The sequence below is a fragment of the Gigantopelta aegis genome, chromosome 7 (assembly GCF_016097555.1).
Source record: "Gigantopelta aegis isolate Gae_Host chromosome 7, Gae_host_genome, whole genome shotgun sequence".
Classification (NCBI taxonomy): Eukaryota; Metazoa; Mollusca; class Gastropoda; order Neomphalida; family Peltospiridae; genus Gigantopelta; species Gigantopelta aegis.
The window spans coordinates 7156736-7178981 of record NC_054705.1 but is presented as its reverse complement, the minus strand read 5'-3'; the positions used below and the strand labels follow the sequence as shown (position 1 = coordinate 7178981).

Sequence of the window (22246 nt, the reverse complement as noted above, 5' to 3'; positions counted from 1 at the left end):
GTGTCACTGATCACAAGAAGTAGCCTCTAGCTGTATTGGCGTATAATGAGGACTACTGTGTCACTGATCACAAGAAGTAGGCTCTAGCTGTACTGGCGTATAATGAGGACTACTGTGTCACTGATCACAAGAAGTAGGCTCTAGCTGTATTGGCGTATAATGAGGACTACTGTGTCACTGATCACAAGAAGTAGGCTCTAGCTGTACTGGCGTATAATGAGGACTACTGTGTCACTGATCACAAGAAGTAGCCTCTAGCTGTACTGGCGTATAATGAGGACTACTGTGTTACTGATCACAAGAAGTAGCCTCTAGCTGTACTGGCGTATAATGAGGACTACTGTGTTACTGATCACAAGAAGTAGCCTCTAGCTGTACTGGCGTATAATGAGGACTACTGTGTCACTGATCACAAGAAGTAGCCTCTAGCTGTATTGGCGTATAATGAGGACTACTGTGTTACTAATCACAAGAAGTAGCCTCTAGCTGTATTGGCGGCAGATTTAGTTTTTCTTATTCTTAAAGGGGGCGGGACTTAGCCCAGTGGTACAGCGCTCGCTTGATGGTGTGAGATCGATCCCTGTTGGTGGCCCATTGGGCTATATCTCATTCCAGCCAGTGCACCAAAGAAATGTTTTATTTAACGACGCACTCAATACATTTTATTTACAGTTATATGGCATCAGACATATGGTTAAGGACCACATAGATTTTGAGAGGAAACCCGCTGTCGCCACTACATGGGCTACTCTTCCAATTAGCAGCAAGGGATCTTTTATGTGCGCTTCCCACAGGCAGGATAGCACAAACCATGGCCTTTGTTGAACCAGTTATGGATCACTGGTCAGTGCAAGTGGTTTACCCTACCCATTGAGCCTTTGCGGAGCACTCACTCAGGGTTTGGAGTCGGTATCTGGATTAAAAATCCCATGCCTCGACTGGGATCCAAACCCAGTACCTACCAGCCTGTAGACCGATGGCCTCACCACGACGCCACCAAGGCCGGTCCAGTGCACCATGACTGGTATATCAAAGGTTGTGGTATGTACTACCCTGTCTGGGATGATGCATATAAAAGATCCCTTGCTGCTAATCGAAAAGAGTAGCCCATGAAATGGTGACAGCAGGCTTCCTCCTTCAATTTCTGTGTGGTCCTTAACCATATGTCTCAAGCCATATAACTAAATAAAATGTGTTGAGTGCGTCATTAAATAAAACATTTCTTTCTTTTTTTTTTCTTTTTTTTAAAGGGACAGTTTTGAGTTTACCACCATTGTAAAATGTTTCCGGCCAATAGAGCCTTTTTAATTAAATACATTTTCTTATTTAAAATATCAATGTCTGTATTTGCAAAGTGTTTGCTGTTGTCCTGATGCTTGTAGTAGCCCAAACCAGATTTTTACCTCCCAATAATTTTGTATGTACTAACAAATACACATGTATATATCACAAATTAAAGTGAGTACTACAAACATTAGTATATGACTGCAAACACATTCGATATACAGACACTGGCATTCTAAACAAGAAAATTTATTTAGTATGAAATAGTAGTTGCTAGCAATTAAGACTCTGTTTCGCAAACATCTTACAATGGCTGCAAACTGAGGACAGTCCCTTTAAGGACAGTAAACTGGAGAGAATTTCTCTAGTGATCAATCTATTTACAGCGTGATTGTACCATCAAGTACTCGGCCACCAGACGAGCCGGCTGGTACGCGGTTGCCCTGATGATTGAAGATTTCGAGACGGCCATTTCCGACACCCCGCTTAGCTCCATCCCTCTCCAGTTCCTCGTGTTCGTCTTCACATCAAACGCGAACTGTTCCAGTCAGCCGGAGTTCATAGGCGACACGAGAGCAGATGAGTCGTGTGTCGGGGTTCCCACGGGGACGATGTATTTCGAAAAGATCGTCGTTAAATCGGGAAGACCGACAACAAGGTGAGGTCTTGTTAAAATGCCATCAGTACAGTTGATATTGGCTAGGGCTGGTCATAGCCCAGTGGTAAAGTGCTCGCTTGTTGCGCAGCCAGTTTAGGATCGATCCCCATCGGTGGGCCCATTGGGCTATTTCTCTTTCCAGAAAGTGTAACACGACTGGTATATCAAAGGTCGTGGTATGTGCAATCCTGTCTGTGGTATGGTGCACATAAAAGATCCACTGCTACTAATGAAAAAATGTAATGGGTTTTTTTCTAAGACTATTTGTCAAAATTACCAAATGTTTGACATCCAATAGCCAGTTATTAATAAATCAATGTGCTCTAATGGTGTCGTTAAATAAAATAAACTTTAACTAAACTAAACTATTTATGATGTATGCTATGAAACTTGGGGATATTGTTAGGTGTCTTTTCTAAAATTACTGATAGTGTTTTTATTGTTGTTGTTTTTGTGGGGCTTTTGGAGTCTTTTGTTTTTGTTTCTTTTTTGTTTTGTTTTTCCTACCAATGCTGGTATATGTTTGTGTGGGAAAATGTAAATAAAGGACCCCATACTGCTAATGAAAAAAAGTACCATAGAATTACCAGATGTTTGACATCCAATGGCCAATGATCAATGTGTACTGTAGTCATGTTATTAAACATAACAAACTTTAACATTTCAGTATTATCGACATTACGACGGTTTCGCCGGTTGGTTTGGAAAAGAGTGCTCTGTCAGTGCTTGAACCACAGGTGTGGTATGTGAACATCACGTGGACGCCAACGTCCAGCCAGGACGGTCCGAACATCTTCTGCTTCACAGCTATCGATAACACAGGGTACGTCATTCTCTTACAGGCAGTGTCAGAGTGTTCGTGATTCTGTTAGCTACTGGGGAAGTTTCATCAAGTTGGTGACAGTGTTTGTGACTCTGTTAGCTATTGGGGAAGTTTCATCAAGGTGGTGACAGTGTTTGTGACTTTGTTACATAGCTACTGAAGCATTTTCATCCACTTGATATCAGAGTGTTTGTAATTCTCTTACACAGCTTTTCATCATCAAGTTGGTGTTAGAGTAATTCGACTGGCCTGGAGCCATGGTGTCGTGGTTAAGCCATCGGACATAAGGCTGGTAGGTACCGAGTTTGCAGCCCGGTACTGGCTCCCACCCAGAGCGAGTTTTAGTGTAAGGCCACTACTTTCCTCTTTACTTCTCTCTCACTCACCACTAACCCACTGTCCTGGAGTTTTAGTGTACGGCCACTACACCCTCTTCTCTCTCACTGGCCACTAACCCACTGTCCTGGAGTTTTAGTGTAAGGCCACTACACCCTCTTCTCTCTCACTAACCAGTGTAAGGCCACTACACCCTCTTCTCTCTCACTAACCAGTGTAAGGCCACTACACCCTCTTCTCTCTCACTAACCACTAACCCACTGTCCTGGAGTTTTAGTGTAAGGCCACTACACCCTCTTCTCTCTCACTAACCAGTGTAAGGCCACTACACCCTCTTCTCTCTCACTAACCAGTGTAAGGCCACTACACCCTCTTCTCTCTCACTAACCACTAACCCACTGTCCTGGAGTTTTAGTGTAAGGCCACTACACCCTCTTCTCTCTCACTAACCAGTGTAAGGCCACTACACCCTCTTCTCTCTCACTCACCACTAACCCACTGTCCTGGAGTTTTAGTGTAAGGCCACTACACCCTCTTCTCTCTCACTAACCAGTGTAAGGCCACTACACCCTCTTCTCTCTCACACCAGTGTAAGGCCACTACACCCTCTTCTCTGGAGCTAACCCACTGTCCTGGAGTTTTAGTGTACGGCCACTACACCCTCTTCTCTCTCACTAACCAGTGTAAGGCCACTACACCCTCTCTCTCTCACTAACCAGTGTAAGGCCACTACACCCTCTTCTCTCTCACACCACTAACCCACTGTCCTGGAGTTTTAGTGTAAGGCCACTACACCCTCTTCTCTCTCACTAACCAGTGTAAGGCCACTACACCCTCTTCTCTCTCACCACTAACCCACCAGTGTAAGGCCACTACACCCTCTTCTCTCTCACTAACCAGTGTAAGGCCACTACACCCCCTCTCTCACTCAGTGTAAGGCCACTACACCCTCTTCTCTGTCACTGACCGCTAACCCACTGTCCTGGAGTTTTAGTGTACGGCCACTACACCCTCTTCTCTCTCACTAACCAGTGTAAGGCCACTACACCCTCTTCTCTCTCACTAACCAGTGTAAGGCCACTACACCCTCTTCTCTCTCACTGACCACTAACCCACTGTCCTGGAGTTTTAGTGTAAGGCCACTACACCCTCTTCTCTCTCACTAACCACTAACCCACTGTCCTGGACAGAGAGTGCAGGTAGCTGAGGTGTATGCCCAGGACAGTGTGCTTGAACCTTAATTGGATATGAGCACAAAAATAAGTTGAACTAAATGAATGAAGGTTAACTGAGGGATTTTCCTCATCAAGTTTTTTAAGGAATTTTCTTGACATTTTAAGATATCAGAGATGATCAGCATACAAAATGTCATCTTTTCATTTCAGGAAACTAGCTTCCACATACGCAGGTACGCAGCTGTGTACCACCTGAGATTACAAATATTGTTTTACATTAAAATATATACAGCCAATAGTGTTTTATTCCATCGCCGAAAAGGTTTGCATACGACCTCAAAATCCCAAGCTAGGCCCCTGCATTTTCATGTTTAAAAATAACTGGTGGGTATATAACTTAGAAAACATAGCAATACCTACCCGTAAAAATTGTGATAAGAGTGAAAAATGAATTGGGGTCAACAATAGTATATGGTCTTGTCTATAGCAGTAAGCATTTTGTTTTCAAAATTATACATATCTGGTCAATTGAAAATTGATTAGCAACTGCTGTTTAATGTTTTAAAATTGTGTGGCGATCTCTGAAACTTGTGTAGCAAATCGCGACGCGATACTGAACAAAATTTACCCTGTATAGTTAGACAAAATGGTCACATTACTTTTAAAATGGCAATCGTTCATCAGAAGGGTTCTGTTCCCTGTATACATGTAGCTAGAAAAAATTGTCACATTACTTTTAAAATGGCAATCCTTCATCGGAAGGCTTCCTGTTATACTAAAACTAATCTGCTTGTTATCTGCAACATATCCTAGTCACAGGGTTCAGCTGTATTATCTCTCATTTCAGACAAACAACAACTCAGAGATGCATTACGCTACTCGGAGGAGGTAATAAACAGTTTGTTTTACACTTTACCAGCTAGATTATTTACATTATGATACCCTGTAATCCATGTGGATTTCACAACACTCACCTGTATATTAATTTAGTGGTATACACTGGCACTGGTGTAGCCAGATTGGATGGGTGAATGTCACCCACCCACATTTTTTTTCTTCTTTTCACCAAACCTTTTTATAATGAGGGCCATCGGAGCTGGGCGGGGCTGGGAAGAAGGGCTTTGTCCATCACTTTTGAAAAGTCATGTTAATTTTTGTTTAATAACTTCAAGTAATGATTTTTGTATGTTCTCTCTCTCTCCTCTCTGTCTCTCTCTCTCTCTTTCACTCTCTTTTTCACTTTCTCTCTCTCCTTATCTCTCACTCTCTCTCTCTCTCTCTCTCTCTCTCTCTCTCTCTCTCTCTCTCTCTCTCTCTCTCTCTCTCTCTCTCTCTCTCTCTCTCTCTCTCTCACACACACACACTCTCTCCCCCTCTCTCTCCCCTCTCTCTTTCACTCTCTCTCTCTCTCTCTCTCTCACACACACACACACACTCTCTCCCCCTCTTTTTCTCTCTCCCTCTCTCTCCCTCTCTCTCTCCCTCCCTCTCTCTCTCTCTCTCTCTCTCTCTCTCTCTCTCTCTCTCTCTCTCTCTCCCTCTCTCTCTCTCTCCTCTCCCTCTCTCTCCCTCCCTCTCTCTCTCTCTCTCTCTCTCTCTCTCTCTCTCTCTCTCTCTCTCTCTCTCTCTCTCTCTCTCTCTCTCTCTCTCTCTCTCTCTCTCTCTCTCTCTCTCTCTCTCTCTCTCTCTCTCTCTCTCTCTCTTTCACTCATTATTGATTTGTTTTAGTTTGTAACTGACTATTTATCCTTTTATTTCATCTGTTTCACTAATTTCTGATTATTTTATTTTTAGTGGACCCACCACAGTTTCAAGTCGGCAGTCAGTACCCAACAGGAATGATTTATCCAAATCACAGTAACTGGAGAATTAATATTGACCAAGATGTTCGTACTTTTACTTTTGTTCTTATAATTCATGACAAGCATAAACCAATATGAAACTGATCGTTTCGGAGTGGGGAGGAGGTGGGTTTTTTTAATATCTTCTTTTTTCTTTTCTTTTTTACGCTTGCACACTTTCAAATACGTTTATGTAAGATTGTTATAAAAATGCAGATTTTAATTTAGATTTCTTATTGTAATGAGTCTCAGATGTAAGTTAAAAGATGTTTTCATGCACTATAATTTGTAAGAAAGATAAAAAAAAATAGTAACCATAGCATCACACACAAAAACGTTATTTTTTAAATATTATTTTTAACTGATTTTTATTGATCTATTAAACACATTTTTAAATGTATTTTTAACTATTCAGTTTTTGAAACCAATGGTCCATTTTTACGTTATATGTTAAAGAAATTCTTTAATGTATTTTTAATTAATCAGTTTCTGAGACCAAACAACACATAGTCATTTGTCTGGTAAACAATTCGATTCTTTTGTTTTTCTCAGTTTTTGAGACCAAACAGAAGTAACTTCATTCGATTCCACGACTCTGCGGGTGATGTTAAATACTCAATAGACGTCGCCATCACGAGTGCCGTTGTGTATCCAGTGGGGGGTTTCGGAAGGCAGCTGAGTTTCACCACTAAGTTCTTATTCAAGGAGAAGGAAACCTACTACATCACTCTGGACCCTGGTACGACTTGGGATTATTGACTAGGATTATTGACTAGAGATTATTGACAAGGGATTATTGACAAGGGATTATTGACAAGAGATTATTGACTAGGGATTATTACATGATCATGTGTGTCTCATTCCTGTATTTGTTTTTGTCTCTGGACCCTGGTACGACTAGGGATTATTGACTCGGGATTATTGACTAGAGATTATTGACTAGGGATTATCACATGATAGTGTGTGTCTCATTCCTGTATTTGTTTTTGTCTCTGGACCCTGGGACGACTAGGGATTATCGACTAGGGATTATCACATGATCATGTGTGTCTCATTCCTGTATTTGTTTTTGTCTCTGGACCCTGGGACGATTAGGGATTATTGACTAGGGATTATTACATGATCATGTGTACGGCATGGAATTGTCTCATTCCTGTGTGTTTTTGTCTCTGGACCCTGTGACGACCAGGGATTATTGACTAGGGATTATTGACTTGGGATTATTGACTAGGGATTATTGACTAGGGATTATTGACAAGAGATTATTGACTAGGGATTATTGACTAGGGATTATTACATGATCATGTGTGTCTCATTCCTGTATTTGTTTTGTCTCTGGACCCTGGTACGACTAGGGATTATTGACTAGGGATTATCGACTAGGGATTATTGACTAAAGATTATTGACTAGGGATTATTGACTAGGGATTATTGACTAGGGATTATTACATGATCATGTGTACGGCATGGAATTGTCTCATTCCTGTGTGTTTTTGTCTCTGGACCCTGTGACGACCAGGGATTATTGACTAGGGATTATTGACTTGGGATTATTGACTAGGGATTATTGACTAGAGATTATTGACAAGGGATTATTGACAAGAGATTATTGACTAGGGATTATTGACTAGGGATTATTACATGATCATGTGTGTCTCATTCCTGTATTTGTTTTGTCTCTGGACCCTGGTACGACTAGGGATTATTGACTAGGGATTATCGACTACAGATTATTGACTAGGGATTATTGACTAAAGATTATTGACTAGGGATTATTGACTAGGGATTATTACATGATCATGTGTACGGCATGGAATTGTCTCATTCCTGTGTGTTTTTGTCTCTGGACCCTGTGACGACTAGGGATTATTGACTAGGGATTATTACATGATCATGTGTACGGCATGGAATTGTCTCATTCCTGTGTGTTTTTGTCTCTGGACCCTGTGACGACCAGGGATTATTGAATAGGGATTATTACATGATGATGTGTACGGCATGAAATTGTTTCTTTCTTTTACTTGTCTTTAAAATTGTAAAAAACAAAACAATTAATAATTTAATAAAACTTCCAGGAAAAGATTAATGAATAAAATAATTAAGAAAATAACTGAATAAATAAAGAAGTAATAAGAAAGAAAGTAAGTACATCAATGAATTTATTAATCAATCAATCAATCAATCAGTAAAACAATAAATAAACAAATAAATAAATTAATTAATAAATATTCCAGGCAAAGATTGAATAACTAAATAAATAAGTACGTAAATTCTAGGAAAATATTAAAGAAATAAATTAGAATTAAAAAAATAGAGCTAGGAGAATAAATATTCTCGAACAAATTGATCTATCTCTTATATCAGATAACATAATGGTTTACAATAACATAGATGAATTCAGGCACCATTGTTACATTTTTTCATTGGTCTCAGCCATTCATTCTAGTTCTAGTTCCATTTTTATTCATCCAAAGTGTTTGTGGTCATCCTAGTGTTTGTAATACCTCGAAATAGATCTTTCATAATTCTGAAAACACGTGTACGTGTACCTCTGAGAAGTAACAGTGATTGAGCCACACTCTGTTCTAATTTCAGACTGAATTTCCCTGCTTAAAAATCACATTCTCTTTGTTTCACTCTGTTATAACTTTATCCAGATGTGTTACATGTTTGTAGATTAAACAAACTTGGTGTACATTTTCAATGACTGAAACTAGGTTATGTGCCTTTAAACTGTCATATCACTTTATTGTGATGTGTTACAGGTTTGTAGATTAAACAAACTTGGTGTACATTTTCAATGGATGAAACTAGGGTATGTGCCTTTAAACTGTCATATCACTTTATTGCGATGTGTTACGGGTTTGTAGGTTAAACAAACTTGGTGTACATTTTCAATGGATGAAACTAGGGTATGTGCCTTTAAACTGTCATATCACTTTATGAAAATGTTTGCACTGATGAGTTGTAAACAATTTAAAAACTCTGTGTACATTTGTTTTTTCTTTGTTTAGGTATTGTGAAGGGCACAACTTTTTGTGGGGCCGAGTCGCCGAGAATACGAGATCCCAGCTTTTGGAAAATTACTATTCGTAAGTCCTTCTTATACAATGTAGTTTAAAAAGACCATGGTTAGTGCAGTCCTGTCTGTGTGAAAGTACATATGAAAGATCACAATCTTTGACTGGTTTTTTTTTTACCCGTCCTCACCAGTGCCCCAAGACTCGTATATCAAAAGCTGTGGTATGTGCTGTCCTGTTTGTGGGAAAGTACATATAAAAAATCACAATCTTTGACTGGGGGGATCAAAGGCTGTGGTATGTGCTGTCTTGTCTGTGGAAATGTACATATAAAGATCCCTTGCTGCTAATGGAAAAATGTAGTAAGTTTTTTGTAAGATTATGAGTCAAAAATTACCAAATGATTGACATCCAGTAGCTGATGATTAATCAAATAAATCGTTAAACAAAACAAATTTCTAAGGTGTCAACGTTGTGACATTTAAACTAAAATTTACAGTGAACAAAATGTCATAAATCAATGTGTAAAGAATCTTAATCAGATGTGTATTTCGGCAAATACTTGCATATTTCATATAATTTAAATATTATTTTATATATCAAGGGATGTAACTTAACTGTCTGTATAATTTGAGTTGAATGCTGGATGGTCATATATTTATTTCATATAATTTTAATATTATTTTATATATCAAAGGGGTGTAACTCATATTATTTTATATATCAAGGGATGTAACTTAACTGTCTGTATTATTTGTGTTGAATGCTGGATGGTCATATATTTATTTCATATAATTTAAAATTTATTTTATATATCAAAGGGGTGTAACTCATATTATTTTATATATCAAGGGATGTAACTTAACTGTCTGTATTATTTGAGTTGAATGCTTGATGGTCATATATTTATTTCATATAATTTAAATATTATTTTTTATATCAAAGGGGTGTAACTCATATTATTTTATATATCAAGGGATGTAACTTAACTGTCTGTATTATTTGAGTTGAATGCTGGATGGTCATATACTTACATATTTGATATAATTTAAATATTATTTTATACAGCAAGGGGATGTAACTCATATTATTTTATATATCAAGGGGATGTAACTCCACCATCTGTGGTATTTGAGGTTTCTCCTAGACGGTCGAACGCCAATGTGTCCATCATGTGGGTGTCTGATGAGGAGACAACGTATATCTGTACAGTACAGAATCCAAGTGGTGTACCGAGGAATGTTGACTGCAACAACACATACATTGTTACAGGTAAAATCATGTACATCGTTACAGGTAAAATCACATATATCGGTACAGGTAACATATACATCATTACAGGTAAAATCACATACATCATTACAGGTAAAATGATGTAGAGTGTTACAGGTAAAATCGCATACATCATTACAGGTAAAATAATGTACATCATTACAGGTAAAATCACATACATCATTATAGGTAAAATAATGTACATCATTACAGGTAAAATCACATACATCATTATAGGTAAAATAATGTACATCATTACAGGTAAAATAATGTACATCATTACAGGTAAAATCACATACATCATTATAGGTAAAATAATGTACATCATTACAGGTAAAATCATGTACATTGTTGCAGGTAAAACAACGTATATTGTTACAGGTTAAATCACGCACATTGTTACAAGTACAATCACATACAATGTTACAGGTTAAATCACATACAGTGTTACAGGTTAAATCACATACAGCATTACAGGTAAAATCACATACAGCTTCACAGGTAAAATCACATACAGTGTTACAGGTAAATTTACAAACAGTGTTACAGGTGAAATGCAAGGGCTGTAAATATGTTTTAGTCAGAAAAGATGTCAACGTTTAAATTTGTTGAAAACCTGGTTTTATTAGGATATATGTAAGAAACAGAATACCGATACCACATTTCTTGTCTGTTAGATACTCATTGTTTAAATACTTATTCAACTCACTTTTGCTTGTCAGATACCTCTTAAAGCAACTCATTGTAAGATAAATAGTATCTGATGGCCACTCATGTACATTGTGTAGTATTCTCTATATAAACAACTAATTATAAGATAAATGGTATCTAACAGCCGCTCATGTAGTATTCTCTATATAAACAACTCATTGTGAGATAAATGGTATCTAACGGCCACTCGTGTAGTATTCTCTATATAAACAACTCATTGTGAGATAAATGGCATATAACGGCCACTCGTGTAGTATTCTCTATATAAACAACTCATTGTAAGATAACTGGTATCTAACGGCCACTTATGTAGTATTCTCTATATAAACAACTCTTTGTGAGATAAATGGTATCTAATGGTCACTCATGTAGTATTCTCTATATAAACAACTCGTAAGATAACTGTTATCTAACGGCCACTCATGTAGTATTCTCTATATGAACAACTCGTTGTAAGATAAATGGTATCTAACGGCCACTCATGTAATATCCTCTATATAAACAATTCATTGTCAGATAACTGGTATCTAACAGCCACTCATGTAGTATTCTCTATATAAACAACTCGTTGTGAGATAAATGATATTTAACAGCCACTCATGTAGTATTCTCTATATAAACAACTCATTGTAAGATAACTGTTATCTAATGGCCACTCATGTAGTATTCTCTATATAAACAACTCGTTGTAAGATAACTGGTATCTAATGACCACTCATGTAGTATTTTCTATATAAATAACTCATTGTGAGATAACTAGTATAATGGCAACTCGTGTAGTATTCTCTATATAAACAACTCATTATAAGATAACTGGTATCTAATGGCCACTCGTGTAGTATTCTCTATATAAACAACTCGTTGTAAGATAACTGGTATCTAACGACCACTAATGTGGTATTTTCTATATAAACTCATTGTGAGATAACTGGTATCAAATGGCCGCTTGTGTAGTATTCTCTTTATATATTCTATGTATCATAAGGGATGCAGTATGGTAAAATATATTCTGTAATGCTGTGTATCTGCAGGGATCCAACAGGAAGGCTACTATTCTATATTTGTTCAGGGAACTGATACTGCGGGGAACACGGCTCGCCCCATCAGACATACGTGGTTTGTTGGTAAGTGCTCTTTGGTATGTGCTGTCTCTTACTATATTGTTGTTGTTGTTGTTGTTCGACCCATCAAACATACGTGGTTTGTTGTTGGTAAGTGCTATTTGGTATGTGCTGTCTCTTACTATATTATTGTTGTTGTTATTCCACCCTACTTCACTCCACACATGCTACAGGCCTCTGAAAATCACGAGAATGGTTGTCTTTTTTTTTTTGCACGTCTATGACACAAATCTAATTTTGCTTAATGACATGATACACCAGTCAGTCAGGAGACAATCATATTAGATTTGTAGGTGTTATTGTCTATTTGATCCTGCAAATGTCATGTTTTTCAACCACCAGTTTACAATCAAGATTCATTCCGAACAATTTGTGCTATGATTTTTGTTCATTTGTGCATTGCATTTATAATAGATATAACAAGTTATGACAAAAAGGACATGGGTTATTTGAATTTGTTTTTGTCTCTGTGTAACCTATAAATGGTTTACACAGATGTTCAACTCTCACATAGCCCTGCCCTACAACACCACCACACCCCATTTACTTACTTTTCTTTGGCAGTTATTTGTTTCCCATTCTGATTATATATATATATATATATATATATATGGTTGATATAAATTAATAATGACACAACTAGAGCATATTGATTATGTCAAAGATGGTCAGTATATGACTTAATATATTTGTCAAAGATGATCAGTATATGACTTAATATATATGTTAAAGATGATCAGTATATGACTTAATATATATGTGAAAGATGGTCAGTATATGACTTAATATATATGTGAAAGATGGTCAGTATATGACTTAATATATATGTGAAAGATGGTCAGTATATGACTTAATATATATGTTAAAGATGATCAGTATATGACTTAATATATATGTTAAAGATGGTCAGTATATGACTTAATATATATGTTAAAGATGGTCAGTATATGACGTAATATATATGTCAGAAATGGTCAGTATATGACTTAATATATATGGATGGGGTTTTTTTCAGATCTCACTCCTCCAGTTGTAAATATTCTCCAGAAACCAGCATCAGTCAGCAATGAAAAGACTCCAAGGATTTACTTTTCTTGCAATGACAGAGGGTGTACTTACAGGTAAATTTAGATATACATTTATTGTTTAATGTCATCTGTATAGAGAATTAGTGATTAACTCTTTGCTTTCTGCTGAAAATCCAGGCATGTGAAATGTCTGCGGAAATCCACCTTTTTTAAAACATATTTCCGTGAAAAAAATAAAATAGTTTCCGCTTTTATTTGTTGCCAACACTTTTCTTTTCCCTACAAATTTATAAAATCTGAACAATATTTAAACTGGTTTTTGATGAATCGAAAACAAACTGGAAACGGAAACGTATTGCTTTTACTATTTTCCCGCCATTACTTGTTTAAGCATGAAATGACAAATCCTAAGCAAAGTTTTATTGAACGAAAATCGAAAAGGCTCTAAAGACTAACCCTAACCCTGTACTTAAAACTACCCTAACCACTGAAAGGCCGGGTATGTGTTGAATTTATGCTGAAAAATCATCGCTAGGTCTGGTGTTAAAAAAGATTAACAAACCTGGTTTTGGATATTGTAAACTGTGTTGCAAGGAGGTTATCTACAGCAGTCAAGGATGCATGGCACTTGAAAACCACGCAGTTTGTGAACAAAAAATATCATTTGCAGAGTTTGATGATTATCATAAATGGTAAATGTTTTATAAGTTACAAATCCTGGATCAAACAATGCAAATTATGATAATAATCATTCATGTAAAATTAAATCTGATTTTGAAGAATTAAACTAAACAAATGTAAAGTAAAGTAAAGTTTGTTTTACTTAACGACGCCACTAGAGCACATTGATTTTTTATCTTATCCTCAGCTATTGGACCTAAACAAATGTAAAGTAAAGTAAAGTTTGTTTTACTTAACGACGCCACTAGAGCACATTGATTTTTTATCTTATCCTCAGCTATTGGACCTAAACAAATGTAAAGTAAAGTAAAGTTTGTTTTACTTAACGACGCCACTAGAGCACATTGATTTTTTATCTTATCCTCGGCTATTGGACCTAAACAAATGTAAAGTAAAGTAAAGTTTGTTTTACTTAACGACGCCACTAGAGCACATTGATTTTTTATCTTATCCTCGGCTATTGGACCTAAACAAATGTAAAGTAAAGTAAAGTTTGTTTTAGTTAACGACGCCACTAGAGCACATTGATTTTTTATCTTATCCTCGGCTATTGGACCTAAACAAATGTAAAGTAAAGTAAAGTTTGTTTTAGTTAACGACGCCACTAGAGCACATTGATTTTCTATCTTATCCTCGGCTATTGGACCTAAACAAATGTAAAGTAAAGTAAAGTTTGTTTTAGTTAACGACGCCACTAGAGCACATTGATTTTCTATCTTATCCTCGGCTATTGGACCTAAACAAATGTAAAGTAAAGTAAAGTTTGTTTTAGTTAACGACGCCACTAGAGCACATTGATTTTCTATCTTATCCTGGGCTATTGGACCTAAACAAATGTAAAGTAAAGTAAAGTTTGTTTTAGTTAACGACGCCACTAGAGCACATTGATTTTTTATCTTATCCTTGGCTATTGGACCTAAACAAATGTAAAGTAAAGTAAAGTTTGTTTTATTTAACGACGCCACTAGAGCACATTGATTTTTTATCTTATCCTTGGCTATTGGACCTAAACAAATGTAAAGTAAAGTAAAGTTTGTTTTAGTTAACGACGCCACTAGAGCACATTGATTTTTTATCTTATCCTTGGCTATTGGACCTAAACAAATGCAGTGTGAAACCACTTTAGATTGTGGGAAATGAAGTCAAATATTAACAAAAATGTCTGGGGGAGGGGACATGGTCCCAGGCCCCCCTAAATAGACAGACCCCTTTGGGGTTTGCATTTGTACATTTTATATTGCATACATTTTCCTCTGTTTTTTTCAAACTCATGCTCACATCCCTGAAAATCAGAAAAATGTTCTTCTGTGTTGAGAATAACAGGTTAACTGTTTGCTTTCTACTGAAAATCAGAAAAATGTTCTTCTGTGTAGAGAATAACAGGTTAACTGTTTGCTTTCTACTGAAAATCAGAAAAATGTTCTTCTGTGTAGAGAATAACAGGTTAACTGTTTGCTTTCTACTGAAAATCAGAAAAATGTTCTTCTGTGTAGAGAATAACAGGTTAACTGTTTGCTTTCTACTGAAAATCAGAAAAATGTTCTTCTGTGTAGAGAATAACAGGTTAACTTTGCTTTCTGCTGAAAATCAGAAAAATGTCATCTGTGTAGAGAATAACAGGTTAACTGTTTGCTTTCTACTGAAAATCAGAAAAATGTTCTTCTGTGTAGAGAATAACAGGTTAACTTTGCTTTCTGCTGAAAATCAGAAAAATGTCATCTGTGTAGAGAATAACAGGTTAACTGTTTGCTTTCTGCTGAAAATCAGAAAAATGTTCTTCTGTGTAGAGAATAACAGGTTAACTGTTTGCTTTCTACTGAAAATCAGAAAAATGTTCTTCTGTGTAGAGAATAACAGGTTAACTTTGCTTTCTGCTGAAAATCAGAAAAATGTTCTTCTGTGTAGAGAATAACAGGTTAACTGTTTGCTTTCTGCTGAAAATCAGAAAAATGTTCTTCTGTGTTGAGAATAACAGGTTAACTGTTTGCTTTCTGCTGAAAATCAGAAAAATGTCATCTGTGCAGAGAAAATCTGGTTTCTGCATATGTATAGAGAATAACTGGTCAACTCTTTGCTTTTTTTTCTGATAAAAATCAGAAGTAAAAAGAAAATGCCAATGTCCCATCCAATGACAAACTTGTTTTTAAATGTGTTGGTTGGGTTTCGGTGATTTGAATTATTAGTTTGATAGTGGGGAGACACTGTTAAATCCTGTTTTAATTTTGTTTCAGTTCTGTTACATCCTGTCTTAATTTTGTTTCAGTTCTGTTAAAACCTGTTTTAATTTTGTTTCAATTCTGTTACATCATGTTTTAATTTTGTTTCAATTCTGTCTTAATTTTGTTTCAATTCTGCTAAATCCTATCTTAATTTTGTTTCAATTCTGTCACATCCTGTTTTAATTTTGTTTCAATTCTGTTAAAACCTGTTTTAATTTTTGTTTCAATTCTGTCACATTCTGTCTTAAGTTTGTTTCAATTCTGTTACATCCTGTTTTAATTTTGTTTCATGCTGTGTTAAACCTGTGTTAAATATTTTAGCTATTTTAAAGGTGTAAACTTGTTATCTATGGTTGGAGTGGTGATGATGTTGCATGTTAAATTCTTTTGTTTTCTTAAAGGTGTAAACTTGTTGGTCGTGGTCAGAGTGGTAACGACGTTGTGTGTACCAGTGGCTATCGGTTACCAGGGACACTGGAAGGTGGGCAGTTCTACACATTCAGTGTTAGAGCGACTGACGATGTGGGAAATGAAGGGGCGTACATGGCATACACCTGGCAGACCGGTAATTATTATCCATATGGTTCAACATAACCGGGTTAATAATAATCATATGAAGCACACGTGTAATAACAAGTGTAATGATGTAATTTTGGGAAGCAACATCATAACATGACGTTGCTTCCCCAGTCCTAGCTCAGACTGTACATTTGAAATATGACGTCATTTCGTCGTCTCCTAGTTGTGGCTGAAACATTTTGAGTTGGGTCTTGTTATTCATAAAAAAAAACCCCAATAATAATATGGATAATAAAGAAATTATTATACTCGCGTGTGAGTCGTACTGATTTTACGAAAGTCATGTCACTGATCACTTTGTAAAATCAGTGCGACACACAAGCTCGTACAATACTCTCTATTTACTACATTAAACAATTAGACATATCGTAAACAATTAGACACTTGTTAGACCAGTAACTACAACATGTAAACAACAAGATGCCTGAGAGAGTTGTAATTATCACATATCTATTGTAAACAGTTAGACACTTGTTAGGCCAGTAAAAACATGTATATCGTAAACAATTAGATGCTTGCCAAATGCAAACTATTATGTATTATTATTATAAATAATGTTAGACACTTGTTAGACCAGTAACTACAACATGTAGGTCGTAAACAGTTAGATGCATGTGAGAATACTAACTACTATGTATTATTACTCTAAACAATTCGACCCTTGGTAGACTGGTAACAACCACATGTATATCATGTACATAATTGGTGATTTGACAGACTGTTAATTACCATAGGCACATGTATGCTGGCAGAGTGTTAACCACTAATATCGCACGTATATCATAAACAATTGGTTATTTGACAGACTGTTAGCTTTAAAAAAAACAAAGAAACTACATTATTTGACAACTGGCATGGGTATAATTAGCCTTAATGTTATATTTTATTGGAATAGAATATGCTATTCATATGGTGTGTAAAGCAGTTTTGTCGTTCATAATATCAGTTCAGTTCTTAAAAGTAATTACTATTCATACATAATTCATTTGTATACACATAGATTTTAATGCACCGACCATTTTGTCCGTGGCGGCTGCTGTTGTAAATTGTGGTGATGACTACGGACCAGATACCCTCGGCCGTCCCGTCGTCACGGACAACATTGATCCATTGCCCATGGTAACGGTTAACGACACTCCCTCTACTGGCTGCACGGTGAGGCGCTTGTGGGAGGCTACAGATTCAGCTGGAAACACAGCATCTACGATTCAGAGAATATCCTTCACGTAAGTTGTTTTTCCCATTCCAACCAGTGCCCCATGACTGGTATGTAAAACCTGAATGACAAAACTGTAATACATGGTTAGGGCCATATCAAGTGGGCATTTGGCAAAATAGTGGTTGATTTCATGATTCTGTCTAGTGCCTCGTCTATAGGAGGACAGCCACTAAAGGAGATCCATTACTGGATATGTCATCCGTGTTGCACTGTCACAAAGAGGACTGCCACTCCCAGACTAGTTTACTGAATCAAAACTAGCACAGGACAGAGCTCATTTGAATAAGTTCTAGCTGTGATGACATGTACTCATGAATCACTGTCATAATAGTGATGATATCCGGTGTTCGACAAAACCATAATACATGGTCATGTCCGTATCTCAATCTGCACAATGCAGAGTCAAATGGGCATTTGTCAAAATAGTGACTGAGTCCATGATTCTCTGTCTAGTGCCTGTTCTATAGGAGGACTGCCATTCCTGAGGAGATCCTTTACTGGAGATTCCATCCCTCTTGCATCACCACAAAGAGGACTGCCACTCCCAGACTAGTTTACTGAATCAAAACTAGCACCGGACAGAGCTCATTGGAATAAGTACAGCTGTGATGACATGCACTCATGAATCACTGTCATAACAGTGGTGATATCAGGTGTTCACGAAAGTTGAGCATATCCTGCCTCACCGGTGGCACCTGTCATGAGTACTGCCACCACAGTTGTGGTATATATTGTCCTGTCTTTGGAAAAGTGCATATAAAAGATCCCTCGTTGTTAATGGAAAAATGAAGGTGGGTTTTCTGTAACACAATGTGTTAGAATTATCAAATATTTCAGATCCATAATTAATAACTCATGTACTCTAGTGGTTTCATTAAACAAACAAACTTTAATTGTCCTTCATATATGTAGCAGTGGCAGGGGATGGTGCATAATGTTCTGAGAGAGGGAGGTGCAGAGTTTAAAAAGGGCATGTGTAGAGTTTAAAAAGGGCACGTGCAGAGTTTAAAAAGGGCACGTGTAGAGTTTAAAAAGGGCACGTGCAGAGTTTAAAAAGGGCACGTGCAGAGTTTTATAGAGGACACATGCAGAGTTTAAAAAGGACACATGCAGAGTTTTATAGAGGACACCATGCAGTAGCATTAAAATGGCTTCATTTAGTTTAAGTAGCAGTGATAGTGATTCAAACAATATCCTTTAAGTAAGTAGCAGTGATGGAGTGATTCAAACAATATCATGCAAGTAGGTAGCAGTGATATAGTGATTCAAACAATATCCTTTAAGTAAGTAGCAGTGATGGAGTGATTCAGACAATATCCTTTAAGTAAGTAGCAGTGACAGAGATTCAAACAATATCCTTTAAGTAAGTAGGAGTGATTCAAACAATATCCTTCATATAAGTAGTAGTGATATAGTGATTCAAACAATATCTTTCAAGTAAGTAGCTATTATATAGTGATTCAAACAATATCCTTCATATAAGTAGTAGTGATATAGTGATTCAAACAATATCCTTCAAGTAAGTAGCAATTATATAGTGATTCAAACAATATCCTTCAAGTAAGTAGTAGTGATATAGTGATTCAAACAATATCCTTCAAGTAAGTAGTAGTGATATAGTGATTCAAACAATATCCTTCAAGTAAGTAGCAGTGATGGAGTGATTCAAACAATATCCTTCAAGTAAGTAGCAGTGATATAGTGATTCAAACAATATCCTTCAAGTAAGTAGCAGTGATGGAGTGATTCAAACTATATCCTTTAAGTAAGTAGCACTGATGGAGTGATTCAAACAATATCCTTCAAGTAAGTAGCACTGATGGAGTGATTCAAACAATATCCTTCAAGCAAACAATATCCTTCAAGTAAGTAGCAGTGATATAGTGATTCAAACAATATCCTTTAAGTAAGTAGCAGTGATGGAGTGATTCAAACAATATCCTTCAAGTAAGTAGCAGTGATATAGTGATTCAAACAATATCCTCCAAGTAAGTAGTAGTGACAGAGATTCAAACAATATCCTTTAAGTAAGTAGGAGTGATTCAAACAATATCCTCCAAGTAAGTAGTAGTGATATAGTGATTCAAACAATATCCTTCAAGTAAGTAGCAGTGCTATAGTGATTCAAACAATATCATTCAAGTAGTAATTGTAGAGTGATTCAAACAATATCCTTCAAGTAAGTAGTAATTGTATAGTGATTCAAACAATATCCTTCAAGTAAGTAGCAGTGCTATAGTGATTCAAACAATATCATTCAAGTAGTAATTGTAGAGTGATTCAAACAATATCCTTCAAGTAAGTAGTAATTGTAGAGTGATTCAAACAATATGATTCAAGTAAGTAGTAATTGTAGAGTGATTCAAACAATATCCTTCAAGTAAGTAGTAATTGTAGAATGATTCAAACATTATGTTATGCTATGAAAGCCTATGCAAAATGAGTTAAATGCCAAAGTCATAATTGTTTTTTACAGGAGCCCAAAACCTGCTCATATTAGTGCCCCGGCGAGATTAGTTGTGGCCTGTAACCAGTTTCCCGACTCGACTCAGTCCACTGATGACGACCTCACCATTGACGTGACTCACCCGTGTAACCGTTCTGTGAGTGTCTCCTCACTACTTTCTGTTCAAATGTCTTCATCATATTGAATTCTATTATACATTTTAATTTTATCTATGTTTGATGTCGGTTTGGGATCAACCCCCGTCGGTGGGGATATTGGGCTATTTCTCAGTCCAGCCAGTGCACCCCGACTGGTACATCAAAGGCCGTGGTATGTTCTATCCTGTCTATGGGATGGTGCATATAAAAGATCCTTTGCTGCTAATCGAAAAGAGTAGCCCATGAAGTGGCGAAAGCTGGTTTTCTCCCTCAATATCTGTGTGGTCCTTAACCATATGTCTGACGCCATATAACCATAAATACCTTTGTTTTGACACCCAATAACCAATGTATTTTTCATGCTGGGGTGTTGTTAAACATTCATTCATTCCTCATTACTTGTTTAAGAAATATGGGTATCTATATCATGTTGAGTTTAGTTATTTAGGAATATCATGTGAAGTTTAGTTACTTAAGAAATGTGTGTAATTTAATGGTAATAATAATTTGTGAAGATTGGTTTCAGATTGTGTGTACCTATATCCAGTTTAGGAAACAGTTGTACCTATATCCTGTTTAGGAAACAGTTGTACCTATATCCTGGGACGTTTAGTTATTTAGGAAAAATGACTACCTATATCCTATTTCCTATAAAGTTTGGTTATTTAGGAAATACCTGTATGTGTGCCTTCATACTTTGAAGTATTTTAATTAACAGATGTATTTTTTTGTGCTGGGGTGCCATTAAACATTCAATTATTCATTCGTTGGGCTATTTCTCGCTCCAGCCAGTGCACCACGACTGGTGTATCAAAGGCTGTGGTATGTGTTCTCCTGTCTGTGGGATGGCGCATATAAAAGATCCCTTGCTGTTAATCGAAAAATACTAGCCCATGAAGTGGCAACAGCGGGTTTCATCTCTCAATATTTGTGTGGTTCTTAACCACATGTTCGACGCCATATAACCGTAAATAAAATGTGTTGAGTGCGTCATTAAATAAAACATTTCCTTCCTTCCTTTTCGTTAATTGAACTATTAATATTTTTCAGTTAAAATGCATAATAATTTTAATTTATTTCCTGATCGTCATGTAAATAATTTCACAAGCAGTGATTACGCACACGGTTTCTGTGAGTTCCACTTTTTGCAGAACTACTTTATCCCAAACCTGAAATGTTACATATAAGGTTTAAAAACATAAAACAATTATTTTTTTCTTAATGATTTTGTCATAAATAATTTTATAGGTGGTGATTACTCACACGGATTCGGTGAGTAGCATTCGCTGCGGGACCACGTTTACGCGGAACTGGGTGGTCACTGACGACTGTGGGGAGGTAACTCGCTTTCAACAGACCATTCAGATTCTAGCCCTGCAGTATCCGGACTACCCTCAGAACGGACAACGCAATGTGGATCTTAAACAGAGACTTGCATGGCCGCAGTATCCAGGTAAGTGTTATACACCTCCACTCCCACCCACCCCATTCTAGCCCTGGAGTATCCGGACTACCCTCAGAACGGACAACGCAATGTGGATCTTAAACAGAGACTTGCATGGCCGCAGTATCCAGGTAAGTGTTATACACCTCCACTCCCTTTCCCTTTCCCTTTCCCTTCCCTTTCCCCTTCCCTTCCCTTTCCCTTCCCTTCCCTTTCCCTTCCCTTTCCCTT

The 22246-nt window shown here is 36.8% G+C and overlaps 2 protein-coding genes across 2 annotated transcripts in view; both read left to right on the top strand.

Annotated features, from left to right (window-relative positions):
* LOC121377467 overlaps positions 1–22246 on the top strand; it is a 46915-nt gene that overhangs the window by 23708 nt on the left and 961 nt on the right. Inside the window, exons 7-19 of the mRNA XM_041505469.1 lie at positions 1671–1942; positions 2610–2765; positions 5124–5164; positions 6071–6162; positions 6670–6856; positions 9132–9209; positions 10242–10409; positions 12152–12244; positions 13257–13362; positions 16571–16734; positions 17749–17974; positions 20444–20570; positions 21820–22146. Of these exons, the coding sequence (XP_041361403.1) occupies positions 1671–1942; positions 2610–2765; positions 5124–5164; positions 6071–6162; positions 6670–6856; positions 9132–9209; positions 10242–10409; positions 12152–12244; positions 13257–13362; positions 16571–16734; positions 17749–17974; positions 20444–20570; positions 21820–22065 (1956 nt within the window). The 3' untranslated portion in view covers positions 22066–22146. The remainder of the gene's footprint in view (positions 1–1670; positions 1943–2609; positions 2766–5123; positions 5165–6070; positions 6163–6669; positions 6857–9131; positions 9210–10241; positions 10410–12151; positions 12245–13256; positions 13363–16570; positions 16735–17748; positions 17975–20443; positions 20571–21819; positions 22147–22246) is intronic.
* The window catches only part of LOC121377841, a 67338-nt gene continuing 67196 nt past the window's right edge, over positions 22105–22246 (top strand). Inside the window, exon 1 of the mRNA XM_041505939.1 lies at positions 22105–22146. Coding sequence (XP_041361873.1) covers positions 22105–22146 — 42 coding nt within the window. The remainder of the gene's footprint in view (positions 22147–22246) is intronic.